At 48.1% G+C, this 24,140-nt stretch overlaps 1 protein-coding gene across 1 annotated transcript; it reads right to left on the reverse strand.

Moving 5' to 3' along the window:
* Positions 1-1,947: 1,947 nt before the first annotated feature.
* On the reverse strand, positions 1,948-23,422 carry LOC137914340 (pyridoxal-dependent decarboxylase domain-containing protein 1-like). Its single transcript, XM_068757944.1, is given in 21 exon segments — positions 1,948-1,976; positions 8,360-8,437; positions 10,548-10,644; positions 11,041-11,072; positions 11,075-11,132; positions 11,256-11,377; positions 11,494-11,612; positions 14,096-14,270; positions 14,381-14,486; positions 15,349-15,419; positions 16,179-16,239; positions 19,078-19,128; positions 20,415-20,510; positions 20,827-20,875; positions 21,243-21,327; positions 21,404-21,442; positions 21,445-21,521; positions 21,953-22,102; positions 22,514-22,606; positions 23,114-23,180; positions 23,350-23,422. Coding segments are annotated over 21 exon segments (1,728 nt in total).
* Between the last annotated feature and the right edge of the window lie 718 nt (positions 23,423-24,140).

A 24,140-nucleotide genomic window follows, 5' to 3' on the forward strand; every position in this document is an offset into this window, starting at 1 on the left:
ACCCCCTTGTGTTCGAGGGAGACATTGCCGAGAAATGGCGTATTTTTGAGAGGGAATACGACATCTTTATCGAGGCGGCGCACACGGATAAACCTGCTAAAACGAAGGCGTATATCCTCCTCAATCTCTCAGGAGCGGAAGCTACAGAACGGGAGCGTTCATTTGTCTACGCAGCAGAAATTAGGGCGCCGGGCGACGATGGCGCTGTCCTCGTTCCCGCCGAGTCCCATGAAGATCCGGAGTGTCTCAAACGCAAGTTTCGAGATATGTGCAACCCGCAACACAACAGGACGATGGAAAGGCACAAGTTTCACACCCAAAATCAGAGACCAGGTGAGACAATTGACTCATTCATAAGCGATTTGAAGATCAAGGCAAAAAGTTGTCGTTTTGGTGAGCTGACAGAAGAGCTAATCTGTGACAGGATGGTGTGTGGAATCACTAATGACAGCGTTAGGAAGGCCCTGTTACGGGACAGTGATTCGACTCTCCACAAAGCCGTCTCAATCTGCCGCGTTTACGAGGTGACGGAGGAAAACACGAGAGCCCCGGCGAAGCAGACGTTCACCGTGGATGCGCTACAGCGAAAGTCCACCAGAGGGCAGCAAAGACCGTGGAATAGTCGAGAGGCCACACAGCCCATTTTGAACTGCAATAATTGTGGTGGCAGCCATCCAGCGCAAAGGGAGAAATGTCCGGCATTTGATCAGCAATGTCAGCAGGATGAACCATTACAAGAAATGCTGCAAATCAAGGTTAGTGAGTCAGAATCCAGAAAAAAGAGGCTTCACAAAGAGAAACTACTCCAGAAAACCAGTTCATCAGGTGGAGGTAGAGCAGTCTGAGCAGGCTGACACTGATGACACTTTGTATGTTGATGGAGTATCTGTGAACACAGTGGATGATCCGGCACAGGACCGAGACGAGGGTTTTGTCACTCTGCATGTGAACGACAAACCGATTGAAATGAAAATTGACACAGGAGCAAAGTGTAATGTAATGGCGAAAGACACTTTCCAACAGATTTCAGGAGGGAACATCATCCCATGTGGCAAGAACACAAATCTAGTGGCTTATGGAGGCTGCAAAATTGAAACTGCAGGCCTCATCACTCTGTCTTGTCGTTTAGATGGAAAACAACACACGCTATCTTTCTTCCTTGTAGAGCGTGATGTTACACCACTCTTGGGGTTCCGCGCATGTATGCGTCTAAATCTTGTTACCCTCAGCCCTCATGTTCATCAGGTCAGTGCAGAGACTACAACGGACTTTGTTAAGCACATTAAAGAGCAATACCAGGATGTGTTCAGTGACGAACTGGGAGAGTTGCCGATAACTTATTCCATGACAGTGGATCCAGCTGTGCAACGAGTTGTACGTCCGGCGCACCGCATTCCCTTGGCAATGCAGGATCGTGTGAAAGCTGAACTCGACAAGATGACGAACAAAGGAGTCATCATCCCCGTCTCTGAGCCCACGGACTGCGTTTCAGCAATGGTAGCGGCACATCAAAGAGACAAAGAGGAAGTAAGGCTGTGTATCAACCCCAAAGACTTGAACACTGCTTTAAAGAGACCCCACTATCCGGTGCGTAGCGTGGAGGAAGTCGCCACCCAAATGTCAGGTGCAACTTTGTTTTCAGTGCTCGATGCAAAGAATTCTTTTTGGCAGATCAAGCTAGATCAGAAGTCATCCAGGTTAGCGACATTCAGCACACCTTTTGGACGCTATCGGTTTCTCAGGATGCCATTTGGCATAAACTCAGCAAGCGAAGTTTTCCAGCGCTCAATGGAACAACTGTTCGCTGGCTATCCATGTGCTATTATTGTTGACGACATACTCGTGGGAGGTCGTGATGCTGCTGAACATGATGCAAATCTGAAGAAGGTGCTTGACCGCGCACGAGAGATCAAACTCAGACTCAACCCGCAAAAGTGCAAGTTTCGTCTAGATCAGGTTTGCTATGTAGGTCACATCTTCACAAAGGAAGGTCTTAAAGCTGACCCCACGAAGACTGAAGCCATCACGAACATGCCAGTCCCAGGATTCTCTGGCAGTGCAACGTTTCCTTGGTATGGTGAACTATTTGGGGAAATTCATTCCAAATCTGAGCAATATCGCAGCGCCGCTCAGACAGCTCCCTCATAAAGACACTGCATGGTGCTGGCTTCCACAACACCAACAAGCATTCGACCATCTCAAGCCATGCTTATCCAGGTCACCGGTTCTGTCATACTTTGATGTGAAGAAGCCGGTGACACTAACCTGTGATGCATCTTGTTATGGACTTGGCGCAGCATGTATGCAAGATGGAAAGCCTGTCGCATATGCATCTCGGACTCTTTCAGACACGGAAACACGATATGCACAGATTGAAAAAGAACTGCTCGCAGTGGTTTTCGCGTGTACAAAGTTCAAGGACTACATATATGGCAAGTTCACAGTCCTCAATATCTCTCATCTGATTGTCAAACCTTGAACGTCATAAAATTGATATGTTTCTATCTACGTCTGAGCTGTTCCTGTCTGCTTAACTTAACCAAGGACAGTCAATGTTCATCTCTTACCTCCAGATATGGTGGACTCGTTCCTTCTCTGTTTGTCTCTGTCCCGGAATGTTGTGAGAACACCGAAGCTCCCCCGTCCCACATCTGTGCACTCCCCTCACAATGTCTCCATACGTCCAAATGAGCTTCCTCGAGCTTCTGTGCAAAACTCTCTATAACCTAAATTAACCACCCAACCATCAATTATGTGAAGGTTAGCTTCCGGTGCCACAGTGTTTAAGATGTCCTCAACCTTACCTCTTGAGCCCTGCACTAACCCCGTGTTGTGAGCACGTCAGGGGCAACATTGTCCTCGTGTGTGTGAAATAGCTGTATGCGATGACGAGTATGTACACACAGGGAATGACTTGTCATTCTCAGAGTGTTAACTTTATTGAAAGTGTTTGCGTTCTCACTGAAAGTGGGTCAGTGTTGATGGATGAAGCTGAGGGAGGAGTCTATCCCACCCTGGTTGTTGTCCGTTCTGTCCCTTCTCCAGATCATCCTGCATGGGGACGTTCGATATCTACAAAAATAGAGCATATGAATTTGCAATGGTCTTCTACCTCAATAACACTGTCCGGTGTCCCGTGACAGAGTGTGTTTGTACTCCCCCAACGTATGTGTTCCTTTCCGGCGTTCAGGACATCCATGGTGGGACCCTGGGATGGTCATTGTCAGAAAGTTTCCTCCACTGTCTCACAACCTCTGTGTTTCTGGCGGCCCCCCAGACGTGGTTCTCCTGTCACACACTCATCAGGCCTCCATTAGAACCTGCAGCACACTCAGACAAAATCTTTACATTTCTACTCCAAGATTATAGACACATTTACAGAACTTCTTTCCTATGATTAGTAATATGTGCTCCCAGATAATCTTGACTTCTGTCCTGCATTCTGTGACGTGCAGCACTGCTCTGTGATTGTCTGGTTCTGGGGTGTGCGTGTCTGTGTTCTCTGCCCTGCCTCGTCTCTAGCAGGGTACATCATATTTCGTGAATGCTTTTTGTGGATCATGTAGCTTCTCTGTCACCTTATCAGTGATCTACTGACGTAGCTCCGCGTTATCGGAGGTCTTCATCCTGCCTCTATCTCACCCCGGCGCCTCTACTAGGCCTCGATCTCCCCTCAATGACTCCTTATTTTACGTGCAGCAATGCTCTTCGATTAGGTAACTAATTTCGGGGTTTGTGTGCAGGTGTTCTGCATTTACATCTTGATACTCGTGAGCATGTTGGCCTAAGGTCAATTCCAGCTGTCAGGTTCCAGTGGGACCGAGAGGGCCCTTCTCTGTCCCACTCCACCGCAAGCCGAAGGTGTAAATTTAGGTGTAGTGTGTGTGTGTGTGTGTGCTTGCTCTTTCTTACACAGGTTACGGCTCAAGAGATTTTGAACCACCCATCTAAAACATTTGAACTCCCTCACAATCTTTGACAATTGATCCATTTTCAGTTCCAAGCCGGAAGTTAATTTTTGATTTATTTTCAATTTCATCATTTAGTTTTAGACATTGCTGCATGCATCAAGTAGTTGGTGTTTCACCGTTATTAAATTCACCAGATATGTGTGTGTGTAAACGGGCCTGCTAGCCCCCCCGATCACCTTTTTACTAAAGTAAATCTTTTAGCATCTTATCATATTTTGCAAGTTCACATATTATTCCTCCCCATGTAGATGATGGAGAGTTGGCGGCCGCCATTCTATGAATTTCAACCTTTTTAGATGCCATTTGGATTTTAACATGCCCAAACTATTTCAATAACAGAATCAGGTTTTCTTAATTAGTCTGTTCTTTATTTATCTATTTATGCAGTTACGATTTTTCCTGGATTTTATATTTTAACCGGTTGTTTGCCCTGTCTACACTAGTTTTATAGACGTCTTTCCTTTCGGACCTGTAGGTATTGCGGTGTTGTGTGTCTCTGCGGTGTTGTGTGTCTGGGCGGTGTTGTGTGTCTCGGTGGTGTTGTGTGTCTCGGTGGTGTTGTGTGTCTCGGTGGTGTTGTGTGTCTGGGCGGTGTTGTGTGTCTGGGCGGTGTTGTGTGTCTGGGCGGTGTTGTGTGTCTCGGCGGTGTTGTGTGTCTGGGCAGTGTTGTGTGTCTGGGCAGTGTTGTGTGTCTCGGTGGTGTTGTGTGTCTGGGCAGTGTTGTGTGTCTGGGCAGTGTTGTGTGTCTCGGCGGTGTTGTGTGTCTGGGCGGTGTTGTGTGTCTCTGCGGTGTTGTGTGTCTCGGTGGTGTTGTGTGTCTGGGTGGTGTTGTGTGACTGGGCGGTGTTGTGTGTCTGGGCGGTGTTGTGTGACTGGGCGGTGTTGTGTGTCTCGGCGGTGTTGTGTGACTGGGCGGTGTTGTGTGTCTGGGCGGTGTTGTGTGTCTCGGCGGTGTTGTGTGACTGGGCGGTGTTGTGTGTCTCGGCGGTGTTGTGTGACTGGGCGGTGTTGTGTGTCTGGGCGGTGTTGTGTGTCTGGGCGGTGTTGTGTGTCTGGGCGGTGTTGTGTGTCTCGGCGGTGTTGTGTGTCTCGGCGGTGTTGTGTGTCTCGGCGGTGTTGTGTGTCTGGGCGGTGTTGTGTGTCTCTGCGGTGTTGTGTGTCTCTGCGGTGTTGTGTGTCTCGGCGGTGTTGTGTGACTAAGGTGTCGCCTACAATTATTACGGTCATGCCTCCTCGAATGAGCAGCCATGCCCCCCCCCCTTACCATCACCTTCCAGTGTTGTCAAGGCAACACAGCTTTTGTACTGGAGCTGTTAATCATCAGCGTGACGTCACGGGGACTGTCCCACCCAGCTCGCTCATATTTACTTATTTACATTTCTACTGTCACGCGGCTTGAGGACGTCCGAAACGCACACAAGCACGCGCGTACTTGTGTGCGTATTACGAGCGTGTTGCGCGCGCAGTGCCGGGAGGAGGAGGAGGAGGAGGAGGAAGAAGGCGGATCTAGCAGGAGACGCCAGCACCTCCTCGGCAGAGAGGAGCGCAGCCGCCCGAGCAGTAAGTAGCCCGAACCGAACCCGAACCGAACCCGAACCCGAACCCATCCGGAAACCGGCGCGTTTACTCAGGTCGGGTCGGGAAGGTGACGTCACGTGCGTCTGGGCGGTAACGTTGACCGGGAGCGTTACCTGACGTGTCTTTTGCCTTTGATTTGTGCTCGTGTCTCCGCGCCGCACGTCCTCCCTGTAGCATCAACGTGACGTCATGGCGGTTCTGTCCTTTAGACGTGAACTCCAGAAGTTAATGCAGTTCCCAAACACTGCTGCAGGACAGCGTCCCTCATTTCTGTCTCAAACAGATGCTGCAGGACAGCGTTCCTCATTTCTGTCTCAAACAGATGCTGCAGGACAGCGTCCCTCATTTCTGTCTCAAACAGATGCTGCAGGACAGGGTCCCTCTTTTCTGTCTCAAACAGATGCTGCAGGACAGCGTCCCTCATTTCTGTCTCAAACAGATGCTGCAGGACAGCGTCCCTCATTTCTGTCTCAAACAGATGCTGCAGGACAGCGTCCCTCATTTCTGTCTCAAACAGATGCTGCAGGACAGCGTCCCTCATTTCTGTCTCAAACAGATGCTGCAGGACAGCGTCCCTCATTTCTGTCTCAAACAGATGCAGCAGGACAGCGTCCCTCATTTCTGTCTCAAACAGATGCTGCAGGACAGCGTCCCTCATTTCTGTCTCAAACAGATGCTGCAGGACAGCGTCCCTCATTTCTGTCTCAAACAGATGCTGCAGGACAGCGTCCCTCATTTCTGTCTCTAACAGATGCTGCAGGACAGCGTCCCTCATTTCTGTCTCAAACAGATGCTGCAGGACAGCGTCCCTCTTGTCTGTCTCAAACAGATGCAGCAGGACAGCGTCCCTCATTTCTGTCTCAAACAGCTCTGTCAGAAATGCTCTAAACGCTAGCGAGCACGGGCGCAGCAGCGCTACCATGGTAACCGTGAAGGACGTTTTTAGCACACCCCCAAAAAGAATTGGGGCTGGGACATTACCACATAATGAAAACTTTATCCACCCTGCTCTTCTTCGACGCATACAGGAGACAGAGGGAGAGCTGGATCAGTCAGGGGGAGCGTCCACACACACACACACACACACACACACACACACACACACACAGCGCGATGACGCCAATAATCTTAGGACATGATAAAGATACTTTGAATCATTAAGGCTTTTTTAAACTTCTCCCATCTGTTAAACTGGTGAGATCAAAGTCTTTCGTGGTCGTTGTGGACGAGGCTCTTTATTCCCTCAGTTGGTAAAGTCGGCCATTCCTCGTCAAAAAGCCTCCAGTCCCTGTCACCTCTTGGGCCGTCACAAACCGCTGCAGGTTTGAGATCTTCCCGGAGTGGCTCTCTGACATTGTGGTCAGGGGGCCGAGACGGCCACGCCAGAACCTTCGTTTTATTCTGCTGGAGCCAATGACGGGTCGTCTTGTTCTTGTGTTTTGGATCGTGATCGCATTGGAACGTCCCAGTACGTCCCGTACGAGTCCAAGCTCACCCCAGCCGACAGAGACCGTGTTCCTTTGAAGCCAAGCCTCCCCAGTATTTCCTGATAACACGCTTCATTCATCTTGTGATCCATTTAGTCCATTTCCAGTGCCTTTGTAGCGCACACATCCCCGACCCACCTCACAGAAGAAGCGGCGTACCTTTCATCACAAGTCTCGTTGGACTCATCACTCTAAAGAACTTTGTTCCAGAGGTTTTGGGGCTTGCTTCTGTGCCGTTCGGTGTACAGTCGTCCCTCGATATAATGCGCTTCATCTTCCGCTGCTTCGCAGAGTTTTAATGCAATTTTTCAGATTTTCCTTTTTGCACTTGAACGCGCCTTGAAACGGCGCAAGACGAAGGGGCGCGGTCGGAGGAACTGTGAAATACACGCGAGTTGCTATTAATAACTTCTTATGTGTTCAACCTCGTAGGTTGATCATTAAAATTAAATTCGTTATTCTAAAAGCTATCATGTTTATTTGTTAAGCGTTTGTTTTATAGCGCTCTTATTCTCTGTGTAAAAAGAGGCTTTTATTTTGTAGGAGCATAAACGTCACGTCCCTTTTGGGTTTTGTTTCTTCCTGTTGATACATGTAGCCGCTGCCGTTCCGCTGTGCTAAGCTATCCAATAAAGCAGCATGAGAGGCTAAAGACAGCACGAGTAGAATATTTGTTCTTCTGCACTCCAAGCGGCTCTTTCCTCGACCTGCACGCCTTAACATTATTAACAGGAAAACGTTTACTGTACGTACTATATATTTATATTTCTCAAACAAATGTTTAGTTCTGAAAAGGTTCTGATCTTTGGTTTCATTCTATAATACTGAAACAATCTATTTAGATTAATGCCTGACTGTTAAACGTGTATAAAGTGTGTGGTGAGGGGATTTACAGCCTTAAAACATTTATGTACATGTATAATAATTGTAAAAAAATAAAAATTACTACATTGCGGATTTCACTTATTGCGGGCTGTTTATGGACGTAACCCCCGCGGAAAATGAGGGACTACTGTATTGTGAGCGGGATGCTTTGTGGCATTTGCGTACTAATGGTTAGTAACCCTGACCCTAACCCAGGGGTCGGCAACCCAAAATGTTGAAAGAGCCATATCGGACCAAAAAAACAAAAAACAAATATGTCTGGAGCCGCAAAAAATTAAAAGCCTTATATAAGCTGTGGCGTATATAAAATGAATTCACACGCCACGGTGGGCTGAGTCGTAGGGGTTAAAACATTGACGACTCGCACGCAGTACTTTGCACAGGTCTTGACGCATTTATTCTGCTCCAGCTCGCATAGAAAGCAGACTGTCGACTTACGTTGGTTGTTGTATCGGTTGACGGTAAATACCTCGTTGAGCCAGTGCAATCCGTCGTTGTTCCCGTGTTGCGTATATCCTGCGTTTTAATGCGGTCAACAAAAAGTTTTTCCTCACGCTCACCCCACCAGCATAACAAGGCCACACACACACTAACACAGCACAGGTGCGCACACAAATAAAGCCTCCACTCCAGCTGTGCCACGCCCCAATCACCGTGGCGTGGATGCGCACACACCCAGCACGCACACACACCCAGCACGCGCACACACCCAGCACGCACACACACCCAGCACGCGCACATTGGCTCTTACATAAGCCTTATAATCAAGGCAACGCATGCTGCATCTATCTATATTCCAAAACGGCTCTTTTTCTCTCATCTCCATCCGGATATTTTTGAGCAAAGTCTGTGTTTATTCTGGAAATGTCTTGCGACATTTGACTTTTTGTGGTTTGCTAACTTCTCATTCCATATTAAGCGTACCGGTAAACCCGTCTGGTCAGCAGTGAAGGCGAACGAATCTGCCCACGTATCATTAAACGTTCTGCTGTCTTCAGACACTTTTCTTTTCTTAGATTTATCCACAGTTGTCCTACCTGGGGGGCGAAAAATTCAAGAAATCGCACGTTTGGCGTTTGTGACGGGATATACAACGTATATCCGGTCACGGTTCGATGGTTGTGACGTATATTATGAGCGACAAAAAAATTTAATACGTTTTATTTTGTATTATTTATAATCGCCATAATCTTCAAATTTAGAGTTACACTTTAAAAACGAACAAACTAAAATAAAATACATTGAATTAAACATGCAGCAGAGGGATGAAAGAGCCACATGCAGCTCCGGAGCCGCGGGTTGCTGACCCCTGTCCCTAACCCGTTGCCTCCTTATTGTGCCTCTTGAAGAAGCCGCCCTACTCCATTTCAGCTTTACCATTTGTGGGTAATTCTTTGCATCCCTTTCCATGGCAGTTGTGACTGAACCTTTTGTTGGTCTACCTCACCATGGATTGACTTCAACAGAATGTAGCATGTATTACAGTTTCACACATCACAGCTGTTTCACTGAAAGCTGCATCTCCTGTTCAAACCTGCCGACATGTAGCCCGGTTAGCCGAGCAGCTAACGCTAACGCTCGAGTTTGAGCCCTGCTGATTGGCCTTCTCAACTTCCTGGATATCTTTTTATTCCCTTTCCTGTTTTCTCCTGTTCGATCACCGTTTCCTGCAGATCTTTTGTTTTCCATGACTCAAGTCTGGAGCCATGGAAAGTCATTCTGTAATGGGAAAAATGATTCTTATTCTTTTAATATTGCTCATTGTGTATTGGTCTGTATTGTTTTATGTGTGCCCTGTCTCTCCCCCCCCCCCCCGTTGATCCCTGCGTGGGCTGCGCTGGGCGTGGTCGCAGACTCAGTTCAGGTGCAGGAGAAAACGCACCTGCTGGAGATTCAACCGAGGAGAACTTTACTCACGCAGCATCCCCTTGAGCGGCTTGGACATAAAGCTGACGGTCTTTTTCTTTTTTTACTCAAAATCTACTAGTGTATTTAAACTTCTGAGTACAACTGTATATAGCAGCATATACACTACAAAAAGAAATGTCTGTGTGAATTCAGTCTGGTTGGTAGCTGGTTTTTAACACTAAGACGCAAGACATTCATTCATTAAGCCAGTGGTTCTCAAATGGTGGGGGGCGCGGTGCGATGTCAGGGGGGGGGGGCGCCTGTGACCGCGGAGAAAATGTTTTTTTGCCTTACGAGAGTAAAGTGTAATTGCACATCCACTCCAGTAGTTGGCAGTGGCGCCCTGATTGTCAGAGTGCGCGCAGGGAGGATTATCAGAAGAAGAGCGGTCGTAAACAATCTACGGTGGGAGAAGAAGAAAGACTTGACTTCCTCATTTCCTGTTGCAGACAAAAAAAAAATGGTAATAAAGTTATTCTTTGTTGTAAGTTGATCTATATTTCTTTGTATGTTAATAAGGATACAAGAGTGTTTTTTTTTTTCGGGGGGGGGGGGGGGGGGGCGCGAAATGTTTTTTTCTTCCTAGGGGGGGCGCGACAGAAAATAATTGAGAAGCACTGCATTAAGCCAACCTTGCGTTTTAAATGGCTGTAAAGTTCCATGTTTCTGTTTAATATTAAACCCAATGTGGCATTAAAGCGACAAAAAGCACCGGTACCTGCGGCCAGGTGGAACGTCCTGCCCTTTATAGAGCTCTGGAATGGGGAGAACCAGTTTAAGACGGAGCCAACCAGAGGAAGCTGCCTCATCACCCCCTGCAACACACACACACACACACACACACACACACAGCCAATGAAGCAGCCTGCTCACAGCTGCTACGGCCGTCCATCCTCGGTGGCCGTTCACACCCGGGCAGCGTTCAGGCAGCTCACACCTGGCAGAACCATTTGCCTCCAGCGAACACGCCCGACTCTGATGCGCAATAGAGAAATGAATGAATGAATACTATCTGCTAAACACACAGGACCCGCCGCTGAAGGGCATTCTGAAGGCAAAAGGAAAAAGGGGACTCGTGGGGAGCATTTCAGAGAAACGCTGCAACGGGCAGACGATGACCAGGACTCACTAGCGTTCACGCTGACCTACCCGTGTGTGTTACAGACACGAGCGCTGACTCATCCGTGCACACACACACACACACAACACACCTCCTCCAGGAGTTTCTCTTCATTGGCCTTTGCAGCTGCAGCTCCGCCTCCAGGATGCCCTTTCTCACCACCTCCGTCATGTTCTCCAGCAGCTGAGCAGAGCAGGAACATACGGTGTGTTAAACGTATGACAGACACGCACACACACACACACACACACACACACACACTTATACGTGTATACGGAGTAACCCGTGATAGGACTTTTTATTTACTCTTCCGTTCTCCTCGATGTCTCTTCCGAAGGCCGCTATCGTCTCCACCAGGGCGCAAATATCAACATCCTCAGTTACCATGCCAACGAAAACACCATCCTCTTGTGCTCCAAACTCCGGGCCTTGGGAGGGAGGGGGACGGGGACGGGGAGTTGGACATGGAGACAAACAACAATCCAAACGATCTAGCGGACAGACGCAGGACTGGACACTTTGTGAAATGAGCAGTGGTACTCACCAGTGGAGAAGACGATGTCCGTGTCAAGGTCGTGGAGTTTCTTCAGCAGCTCCGCATTGACCTTCTTAACTTCCTGCTTCCTCCTGCTCTCATCGCTTCCATCAGTCTCAGGCTCGTACCTGAATATCACAATATCCGTCATGGTGCTGTGCATGAAGCACACAGAAAGCTGAGCAGGCCGAGCTAACACCGTTCAAAGGATCTGCCACGTGTCCTCCAGTCAAAGGTTTCCACTCTGCAGATCTGTGTCTTGGAGTTTTATTCAGTCCTGCCCCCCCCCCCCCCCCCTTATTAACGAGGCGGGGTCAGAGCACAGACAAACGTTGCTGAGATCACACTGAGGACAGTGTGATCTGTGGTTTGCGTCGACTGTCCTTGCGCCGTCACCCTCTTCAGCTCCCGCCCCTAAATCCTCTTCTGTGTCAACTGATCATCATCAGAGCCTATAGAATCACGCCATCAGCGCCTATAGAATCACGCCATCGCAGCGTCATCAGAGCCTATAGAATCACGCCATCAGAGCCTATAGAATCACGCCATCAGCGCCTGTAGAATCACGCCATCGCAGCGTCATCAGAGCCTATAGAATCACGCCATCGCAGCGTCATCAGAGCCTATAGAATCACGCCATCAGCGCCTGTAGAATCACGCCATCGCAGCGTCATCAGAGCCTATAGAATCACGTCATCGCAGCGTCATCAGAGCCTATAGAATCACGCCATCGCAGCGTCATCAGAGCCTATAGAATCACGCCATCGCAGCGTCACCAGAGCCTATAGAATCACGCCATCGCAGCGTCATCAGAGCCTATAGAATCACGCCATCGCAGCGTCATCAGAGCCTATAGAATCACACCATCGCAGCGTCAGCAGAGCCTATAGAATCACGCCATCAGCGCCTGTAGAATCACACCATCGCAGCGTCATCAGAGCCTATAGAATCACGCCATCGCAGCGTCATCAGAGCCTATAGAATCACGCCATCGCAGCGTCACCAGAGCCTATAGAATCACGCCATCGCAGCGTCATCAGAGCCTATAGAATCACGCCATCAGCGCCTATAGAATCACGCCATCGCAGCGTCATCAGAGCCTATAGAATCACACCATCGCAGCGTCATCAGAGCCTATAGAATCACGCCATCAGCGCCTATAGAATCACGCCATCGCAGCGTCATCAGAGCCTATAGAATCACGCCATCGCAGCGTCATCAGAGCCTATAGAATCACGCCATCGCAGCGTCATCAGAGCCTATAGAATCACGCCATCAGCGCCTATAGAATCACACCATCGCAGCGTCATCAGAGCCTATAGAATCACACCATCAGAGCCTATAGAATCACGCCATCGCAGCGCCATCAGAGCCTATAGAATCACGCCATCGCAGCGCCATCAGAGCCCCAAACAGACGAGTGGAGCCAAGGCAAACCGAAGACACATGAACAAAGGCGGAGCCTAACCGAGCAGGTTCAGGTTGAGTCGGCCGGCCAGATCTTTCACTTCGTGTGCGTGTTTTTTCAGATTTATTCTCTTTAGCTCTTATTCATAGCTCTAAAGAAAGGCAGCAGTAAAACTACTGGAACAGAAAAGAGGAAAGTAGAGAGAACAACTGTCGAATTAAAGAAGGAAATAATCACCAAATATGGAAACGGCGTCCGTGTCTGGGATCTCGCTGCAGGACGGGGTGGAGAAATCAATGATTCAGACTTTACTATAGAAAACTGAGCTAAAGAGAAGGAATAAAACCCAGGAGGACAGTTACCCAGTCGTTTAATGGAGGAGGACTCCCTTTCAGAGGAATAGCCCCTCCCCCTTCCTTCTGCCCCTCCCCCTCCCTCCAGACACCGCAGCCTAAACTGTGTAAATGATACAGAACTGTGTTAAATTAACTTTTATTATGCTTTTGTTTTTCGTATTATGTGTTTTCTATTGTTTAGATACACGTAGTTACATATTAATATAACTGTCGGCATGGAAACGGACATTAATCTGCTGCGTAGGAACGGATTCATCCAGTTTACATTATTTCTGAAGGGAAATAGACTTTCGGATTTGGAACAGTATTGTGGAACTAATTATGTTGGAGAACCGAGATTCAACTGTAGCTAAAGTGTTCCTTCCTAGCCGATGTTTACTGCTTCAACAGATTCCACATTTACCACAAAGGTTACTGCAATATTACCATCATATTATAGTCCTGGAGTTATCAGTCAATCCTTTGTGATGCTTTCCTCTGTGGGTAAATGTCCTAGAGTCCCCTGTGAAAGAAACCTCTCAGTCTTAGGAGGATGTTCTAAATAAACCTCTAAATTAGCTACACATCTGGTCTTTCTTCCGTTTGTTCTGAGGTATACATGTTTAACGCTATGTAAACTCAAGCAGTCACCAGAGATGACTTCTAAACGGACTAAAACGACCGACTGGGAAGTGTCTCCTCATGAATGGGTCAGCCAGGCTGGCTGGTGCCAGCAGGCTTCCACAGGACCCTACCGGCTCCCCTCGCTCCTCCTATTGAGGGATATTATAAGGAGTAAAGCTGGGCCAAGGCCATTGAACCCTTAGTTCAATGGCAGCCGGACCCTTTAAAATCTATCGAGCTTTACCGGAGAGCACCCAGGCCGGGCCAGCTGAGATCCTCGATGTATACGAGTGAAGGGGCGTGGCGATGGGCTTCCTCTCTGAAGTCTTGTCTGATGCTCAGGGTGGCGCTCATGGTGACAGTCAGCTCCGACAGCTTCCTCACCAGGTCCTCCACGTCCTCCTGCTGGGTGCCCAGACCTGGACAGAAGAGAGGACGCCATGTTCAAAGCATTTCCTTAGCAAAATGCCACATCTGTGTGTGTGTGTGCGTGTGCGTGTGCCTGTGTGTGTGCGCGTGTGTTTGATACCTGCAGCAGTCAGGAGGGGGCTGAAGCGAACACAAACACCCTCGTCTTCCAGCTCCACCACATCGACCCCACTGGTGGGGAGAAGCTGGATCAGCCGTTCAGCCAGCTACAACAGAAAGGGGGGGGGGGGGGGGGCAGTTGAGAGCATTTACAGCAGCACTGTTGAGCTCCATCTAAACGCCTTTCAAAGCAGATTACCGTCTAATTACAACCTGTCCGTACTGCTGTAGTCTGGAAGCCATGACTATAAAAGGTAGATTATAATCCAAAACCACCTCATCTGAACTGACACAAGGTGGAAAAGTAGTCTTTGGTCCGAGTCTAAAACCAAATCAGGGGATCGATTTATTGTTCCAGACATTATTTCTGTGATTTGATTTCTTTTTTCATAACATTTAACATCTGCAGGAAAATGATGGGGAACACTTCCAATTTCCATGTGCAAAGTAAACGCACAGAGATGTGTACATATATCCATGTGTACATATATCCATGTGTACGTATATCCATGTGTACGTATATCCATGTGTACGTATATCCATGTGTACGTATATCCATGTGTACGTATATCCATGTGTACGTATTTCCATGTGTACGTATATCCATGTGTACGTATATCCATGTGTACGTATTTCCATGTGTACGTATATCCATGTGTACGTATATCCATGTGTACGTATATCCATGTGTACATATATCCATGTGTACGTATATCCATGTGTACGTATATCCATGTGTACGTATATCCATGTGTACGTATATCCATGTGTACGTATATCCATGTGTACGTATATCCATGTGTACGTATATCCATGTGTACGTATATCCATGTGTACATATATCCATGTGTACGTATATCCATGTGTACGTATATCCCTGTGTACGTATATCCATGTGTACGTATATCCATGTGTACGTATATCCAGACTCATAGACCTATAACGATTCATCGTTACACAGACGCTCACCCATCTGTTGAAGGCGTCAAACACCTCCATCTCCCCAGCGCAGTACCGCTCCACTGAAGCCCCATCGGATGCTAACGTCACAAAAAAGGAAACAACTAGCACAAACTAATGGCAAGCCGTTCAGGAAATTATTAGATATATATTAAAAGGCAGAATTTGAGAATATGGACCGAACGCCGATACATTGAATGATCGCTGACGTTATCTTGTGTCGTTAATAGACGAGGGTCACTGAGCGAGTCGGCTCGAAACCTAGTGTCGGCAATCCTCAATAATGAGGAGTTAATTAACGCCCTGGTGAACGTGTACTGGTACCTGTACACCAGCGTTCGGTCCATATTCTCAAATGTCACCTTTATTTTTATATATATATATAATAATAATAATAATATCAGTGTCTCACTGAAGTAGAGGAGCCACACTAAACATCTTCCTGCAGACGAGGGCTGGAAACGGCGCGGCTAAGGGCAGCGTTTCTTTTATTTATCAGTTCACCCTGAAATGTTGCCTGTGGGTGTGGGCATGCCACAGGCCAATTCCTCTGCACACCCACAGGCAACATTTTCCACACTGAACCAATTCCCACTGAACTTTGTGGAGGGCTGAGGCACACAATCTGGCTTTCACCACCTCATCGTCCGTCTCCGTCTCCAAAACGAGATTTGATGGATGCCGATTCACGTGTCCCACGGACACAGCAGAGAGGATCATTCCACACGGATTGCAATACCTCATCACCGTGGAAGACGGAGGGGGAAGGGGGTTTTACTATTTCTAAAGAACTCTTTACTACCGCTGGTTGAACTGCAGAAACAGAATTAGACTCTTACCAGAACATATTTCCTGGGAGAACTTAAACAGTACCACAGGAGAGCCGAGTCCGTCCTCCACCTGTTGGACACAGAGACACGGGCAAACAAATTCAGCATCATCACCTTCGTGCTTTAAGCAAGCCGTCGTGTGACATGCAAAGCTGAATGGGTGAAATTTATATATTTTTATTTTTTGCATTACAAGAAAGAAAACCTGAAACTCAGGACACCTTATTGGATTTTGGTGTAACAGGGGGGGGGGGGGGGGTTCAATGGGGACTGAAGACAGGAAGAGAGCATTTATCTCATCCAGGCCTTTTTGAATCCTGACCATCATTAGTCCACAGTCTATCGGATACATTACGAAAAAAAGTACAATATTTGTGGGCAACCATCAAAGGGTTTTGGGCAGGCAGTTTTCAGAGTTAAAGTCGAACCCTGTAATGACTCCGAAGGGTTGAAGCAGGCTTTAGAGAACAAATGTCCCACCAAGGCACTACCCCAATAAGAAGACGATGGACCAGACTGGACCTTGAAACCTCAACACAAGTACCACCCATGTTTTAAGACCCAGGCACAGGAACTAGGGCCCACAAGGCTGACTCTTGTATTGCCTCGCATCACCCGAGGCAGAGAACAACAGAAAGCATTTGCATTTGATATAGTTTATATCAGTTTGTCCAAGTATGATGTCTTTGCTGCCATGCTCTTGAGAAAAAGCAGCATTTCCCTCCCCTTAGTCAGTTTAGTTCATCTTCAGCCGCTTTATTCAGGATGTTTAGATCATCATGAACATCTGAATTGGGATGATTGATGAAAGATCTGTCCTCTTGAAGTCTCTCACTTTCATCACTTCTGTTTGTCCTCTCACATAATGACTTAATTAAATTAATTCAATCAGCCTTGAAACGTCTGTGTAAAACCTTAAGACTGTCCAATGGAAGACTCTTGGCCTGAAGTACCAGCGCCCGCACCTTTAAGAAACACGTCAAAATAATGTAGATCATAAAATGCTGTTGTACCGGTTACAAACCCAGACCTGAGCAGGTCTCACAGGAACAGTCCTGTGTTTGGAGGGACAGACTTATTTTGGGACAATTGGAAGTTTGATTCTGCAAACTACAATGTATGGCGTTCCCCAGGGGTCAGTCCGAGGACCCTTTCTGTCAGCTTAAGAACATATCCAGAGGGAAGGTAGCCTATCCAGAACTCTGCAGCTCAAGGGTTGACCAGAACAATGAGCTCAGATCACTCCAGTTCTGAACTCTGTACACTGGCTCCCAGTGGGCTCTGGGATAGTTTTGCTACTGGTTTATGAATCAGTCAGTGGGTTAGAGGCAGAATGCTTCAATGACATGTTAGTTGAATATAAACCTGGCGAAGCAGCGTTTAGCTTTTATGCCGGGAACCCCCGCCCCCAGTGAACCGAGATCAGCAGCAACGGTTCAGACTCTTACATTGGAATCTTGCACTTTATATGTTTTTGCATTTATATTTAGCAGCTTTTTTCTTCTTTTTTTAAGCAGTGTATGGTAAACATCTCAAATGGAAAAAATGTCCCGATGCTTTCAGACTGGCAAGAAACTCTCAATGCGACCTGAAAACGTAAAAGTACCGGTAGGCAGATATACCCTACAAAGTACCTGCGAAGTGTTTTATGATTCTGTCAAGCTTGGCCTACTCCTCATTACATACTGATAAATGAATGGATTGATCAGGACCCCAAACAGCCCGACAAAATGTAGGAGTTTCAATTAACGGGCAGATATTCATGACCCTTTGTATTATATATACATTAAAGGCACAGAAATGCAATGAGTGTTTAAATACACTCGCTGAATACCTCAGAGATTATGCCTTAGTGGTTCTTTTCTTAAATACTGAACACAAAGTGAACAGCCCTTCAGCCAGATGAAACCCAAAAACCACAGAGCCGGAGAGAGAAATGCTCCGGAGTGACAGGAAGAAAGACGAGAGAGAGGATGGAGAGAACGAGGCGAGGGCGCCGGGAACGTCCCGGAGTGAAGCACCAGAGACGGGCGGAATCAGCTACGCCACGCCCCGAAACCCAAGGCAAGCCGCACCGACTATAGGCACACGCACACACCTGGAGTTGCAGGTATTGGTATCTCTGCATCTCCACAGGGAATGCAGTAAACTGAAATGTATTCCACTCTCACCAGGTTTAAGTACCACTGAGATCTGGATTATTCACGGCATGTTCCGATGCTGCTAATCATAGATCGGCGAGTTGGAAAGATGCCAGTGAACAAGCCTTCGAGCCGCCAGCACTCCGGAGAACGAGACTTTTACCGTGGCCGAGGCGATCCCGGCGTCAAGCACAGCCTACAAACACAAACGAGCTCCGTTTCTGATTCGTTCATGCTGCTCGAGTCAGGGTCAGTTAGAAGGAGCCACACAAAAGTAAAGGCGTCCAGTTGGGGATAATGATTCAGCATTTGGTTCCAGCTGGGCACGAATAGCATGAATAAAACTATATATGGTTCAGCGTTTCAGCGTTTTGCAAATGATCACGTTTCTCTTTCCGTTTCCACTAAATGGGAATAGAGATTCTTGTTTTGATCAGATCACGTTTTACTTTGATATCACAGTAACTGGAGGTGCATGCATCCTGTACAGAGACTGTTCAGGCAAGAGAAAAGTGTTTCTGGATGTTTCGTAGGAACCGCATGATTCAGTCTTTAAAATGTTTCAGTTCATCTGGAGCGTGTGCAGACAGCCTATATGGTATAAAGATACCAAGAACAATGTAGAACCTTCTGGTGCTGATCCAGATCACCATGTGGACGGTGTAGATCCAGTTAGGGGGGGGGGGGGGGGGGGGGGGAGCTGCTTGGGGGAGGTCTGTGCTCTGAGTGCTTTTCTCGTTATGGCAGAATGTCAAGCAAACACTTACCGAGGTCTTGATGGAGGCCACAGTTTTGAGCTTCTGCAGGAGTTGATGGCTCTGAAGAGGGTTAGACACAGAATAAATTACTTTTATTAAACAACCAAACGTTTTTGTTTTTTATATTGCTGGCACATTATTGTGAAGTGAAAACAGCGATCTTTCCAAAAATAGAAGCTTTCTCAAAGGCAACAAGGACCTGTCAGTATTTCGGGGCCACGATTCAATACATGTATCACATATGTAGATTTAATTTTGGGGTTTTGCCATTATTAGATTGGGCAGTAGGAAGTAGAGATTATTACTGAGACCCGCTGGAGAGGATCCGGTGGCTATTTGAGGAATTCTTTTTCATGCAGTCCTTGCTGGGCGTGTTGTTACTGCTGGACTGCATCAAACCGCCGCGCTTCACCGATGTTACCGCGTCACTGGGAGCTTTTAAGTCGCTGGACACTGGCCCTCTGTGAGCCGAGGGGCGTGTCTCGAGGACTCTGGCCTGGTGTTCATGTCGTGTAGCAGAGAATCCGTCGGTTCATTTCCTGGTTTACTGTCGGACGTTTCTCTTTTTTGTACACCGTTTACGGTTTAATGCATGCAAGTTACTGGACTGCAGAATGGCGTCTACTCCAGGTTTAACTATAGTAGCTCTATAAACGACACCACAGCCATTAGATTGGGAAAACATCATAATGGTAAAACATCAAACACATCAATTTAATGTATAATTTTACTGTTTGAATTGTATTGATTTTATAACCGTGTTCACTTTTTTTATTGTCTGTATTTCTTTACTGTTTTTATATTATGTACACTGTAAAGCGTCTTTGAGTTTCCAGAAAAGCGCTATACAGTAGTCCCTCATTTTCCGCGGGGGTTACGTTCCAAAAACAATAACAATAAGTGAAATCCGCAATGTAGTCATCTTTATTTATTTTAATTATTATACATGTACATAAATGTTTTAAGGCTGTAAAACCCCTCACCACACACTTTATACACGTTTAACAGTCAGGCATTAATCTAAATAGATTGTTTCAGTATTATAGAATGAAACCAAAGATCAGAACCTTTTCAGAACTAAACATTTGTTTGAGGAATATAAATATATAGTACGTACAGTAAACGTTTTCCTGTTAATAATGTTAAGGCGTGCAGGTCGAGGAAAGAGCCGCTTGGAGTGCAGAAGAACAAATATTCTACTCGTGCTGTCTTTAGCCTCTCATGCTGCTTTATTGGATAGCTTAGCACAGCGGAACGGCAGCGGCTACATGTATCAACAGGAAGAAACAAAACCCAAAAGGGACGTGACGTTTATGCTCCTACAAAATAAAAGCCTCTTTTCACACAGAGAATAAGAGCGCTATTAAACAAATGCTTGACAAAGCAGGCAGGCCCAGCCACGGACCGGGGGTGAGGGTCATACTGTCACACCTGGTTGCTGCCTGGAGGTGAAGGAGCACAGAGAGCCGCAGGTTACCAGAGCAGGAACGGCTGCAACGGCGTCGTGGGTCAGGGGAGGAGCGTTGCACCGTTCCCCTACCCCGCCAGTTCCGCTGAATGATAAATACATTTTCCGCTTTAAATGTGTTGTAAAATAAATCCCGACGCTGCAGCACCGTTTTCACGAGAAGCTCCAGAAATGTTTGTGTTCTACGTGTTTGTAAGGATTAATGGCCGAGACTGAGAAACGGGCCACACATTTCACGCCGCTCTGAACATTCTGTGTTGAAACTGGAGACAGTATTTACACCACGTTACCAGGATAGCTGAGGTGACCTGACCCGCCACCAGGGTTGCCAGGTTGACCCTAGAGGAGAAAGCACAACAGCAAGATAAACGACAAAACGGACCTCACGTAAGACATAAGAATCCTACGTAACAAATGCTGCTGATAATATTAGCTCGGTTAAATAATAGATAAGATTAAGGTGAAAAGCATTGGAAGACGGATCTCATCCCAAATGGGTGCGTGACGTTCATCTCAGCCGTTACGCTGCTTTATAGACCGGCAGGCGGCACCGAAACTAAAACAGGAGGACAAGATGCGTTTCGTAATTCATGCAGTGAAAGAAGCAAAGTCTGGCTTGTAACCCGAGAACAGACAGAGCTACAGGGAGAACCGCCCACACGCCTCCTGATGAGCGTCTCAGTCCCGTGCAGGAGGAGTGACCCACCCCTCAACATGGAGCCATATGTTGTACTGCTCACAGAGGTCCTTCAGACGAGCCAACTTGTCTGTGTGACCTGCTCCAGGGGTGCCTGGGGGGGCGGGGGGGCAAAGCAAATTATTACTCCTGGAAAGCACCAAATACTAGGACTGTGCCCGCTGGCTCACCTGCATTGGCGATCAGCAGCAACGGGAGCCTCCCGGCCATATGTGAATGGCCAGCCGGCACACTTTGACGAGGCCGTCCCTGCCATCCTCATGGAAGTAGGCGGAGCCGTTCTCATACCTGGACAGGGGGGGGCAGAGCAGCGAGTAGCTGGAGAGTTCACTATGGGTGCTAACGAATCCCAGAGGACCCCCTAGAGGACCCCCCCAGAGGACCCTCCAGAGGACCCTCCAGAGCCCCCCCCAGAGGACCCTCCAGAGAGACCCCCCAGAGAGCCCCCCCAGAGGACCCTCCAGAGGCCCCTCCAGAGAGCCCCCCCAGAGGACCCCCTAGAGGACCCCCCAGAGAGCCCCCCCAGAGGACCCTCCAGAGGCCCCCCCCAGAGGACCCTCCAGAGGACCACCCCCGAGGACCCCCCAGAGGACCCCCCCAGAGAGCCCCCCAGAGGACCCCCCAGAGGACTCCCCCCGAGGACCCCCCCAGAGGACCCCCCCCGAGGACCCCCCAGAGAGCCCCCCCAGAGGACCCCCCACGCGTCCGACGCCGCCCACCTGAACAGTCTGCAGAGCCACAGCGTGGTGTCGGGCAGGATCCGGGTGGTCAGCGTCTGCAGCCGCTCTCTGTCCAACACCGACATGTAGGCTGCCAGGCTGTGGCCCAACAAGGTCATGTGACCCAGCTGGCCCACATCCCGCCTCCTGCTGGAAACACAGAGCAGCAGCCGGATCAGACTCCTTGAAGGTTTCTCTCCTCTCCTACGATCACCTGCAGGTTATCGGTCCAGAGCAGCGGCTCCGACAGATCAAAGCGTCACCAAAGCGTTGATGGAAAAGCGTCCGTCACGTTTCAGTCCGCCTCCTCTGTGGAGGCATTCACACAGCGCCAGCTGCTCATTGGCCGTGGCTGCCAGAGGGGAGGAGCCGCGGACGCCGCAACTCACAAGACTTTTCACTAAATAAATATGTGGAGTAAAATCAGCCTCACAGAACTTCAAAGGATGAGGAACGCGTTTGATTTCACAGAAAGGTCAATGAGGTCAAACACAGTAATCGGGCTACAAATACTGCCAGTACTCATCTTCATCACTTTTGTCACAGGCTAGTTCTGCTTACTGTTGGCTGGGCGGGTCCTCTTCTTCCTCCTCCTCCTCCTCTTCATGCATGAGGTTATGAACGAGGTGCAGGATGGTGGCAGCATCCTGACCGCTGCGGATCAAAGAGAGCATCGAGCGTTTGAACTCAGAACCGCTGCAGATCAAAGAGAGCATCGAGCGTTTGAACTCAGAAACACACATCGGGTTCTCCAAGGCGTCGGAAATAAAGCGCTTCATCGCTGCACCGCATTCACACCTGATCGTACTCAGACAGCGGCATTGCTACGAGCTTAGCAGTGCCCCCCCCCCCCCCCCCCCCAATCCCAGGCAGGTTTTAAACACATCTAACAGAAGTACAGAGGGATGGCAGATTTAAAAATACATTAATAAGTGAAAATATAAATAATATTAAAGAACAAAGAAAACAAAGACACATACAAAATAGGACCGAAGTAAATATCAAATAAGTATGTTTAATTCATAAAGTAAAAGTACCCAAAGTGTTTTGGGTGACCAGTCGCCTGTGGTGTGTGTGTGCGTGTGTGTGTGTGTGTGTGCGTGTGTGTGTGTGCGTGTGTGTGTGTGTGTGTGTGTGCGTGCGCGTTTGGGCACGTCTTACTCTCCCTGCAGCGGTCCAGGGATGATCGCTCCGCTGAAGCTCCGCCTCTCTGATCCCGCCTCCAGTTCTCTGAACAGGTGAACAGCACAAACAAGCACCTGAACGCGTGCGTCTCCCTCGTGTGTTCAGTACAACGTTCAGCAGACAGAGGTCGCCTGTTTCACATCGTGCAGTAAAAACTACAAATAAATACTCAGCGAAGCAAAAAGAAATAAAGACAAAAAAATAAATCTCACCTCTCTCCATCGCCAGGAAGCTCATAGCGTCACTGAGGTTCCTGCCGACTTCAGCAAGCGTGGCGTCCACCATCTTGTGTGTGTGTGTGTGTGTGTGTGCGTGCGTGTGCGTGTCTGTGTGTGTGTGTCTGCTGGGAAAGTTAAAGAGAATTTAGAGGAGTTAGTCATTACAAACGCTCCTCGGTTTATCACGGAGACAACCTGAGAGGAAGGTAAGATAAACGATTGTGAGACTCCAGCCGGTTAGACGATGGTCGATTATCAACAACAACAACAACAACAACAGGCGCCCAGGCAGACGCTGCGTCACCGCCTCCACCCAAACAGGTACTTCTGATTCAACTGGTCCACCATCTCACTTCCTCAAGGATCACCTTCATCTAACTGCCATTCCTCCTCTTCATTTTGCATCTGGAGGTCCGTCATGTTCACGGAGTCTCCGTGGCTAAAGAGAGAACTGGGAATATTCACGGGATTGGAGACGGATCAATGAGACTGGGAATATTCACGGGATTGGAGACGGAGCAATGAGACTGGGAATATTCATGGGATTGGAGACGGAGCAATGAGACTGGGGATATTCATGGGATTGGAGACGGAGCAATGAGACTGGGAATATTCACGGGATTTGAGATGGATCAATGACACTGGGAATATTCATGGGATTGGAGACGGAGCAATGAGACTGGGAATATTCATGGCATTGGAGACGGAGCAATGAGACTGGGAATATTCACGGGATTTGAGATGGATCAATGAGACTGGGAATATTCATGGTATTGGAGACGGAG

The sequence above is a fragment of the Brachionichthys hirsutus genome, unplaced genomic scaffold, assembly GCF_040956055.1.
Source record: "Brachionichthys hirsutus isolate HB-005 unplaced genomic scaffold, CSIRO-AGI_Bhir_v1 contig_971, whole genome shotgun sequence".
Lineage (NCBI taxonomy): Eukaryota > Metazoa > Chordata > Actinopteri > Lophiiformes > Brachionichthyidae > Brachionichthys > Brachionichthys hirsutus.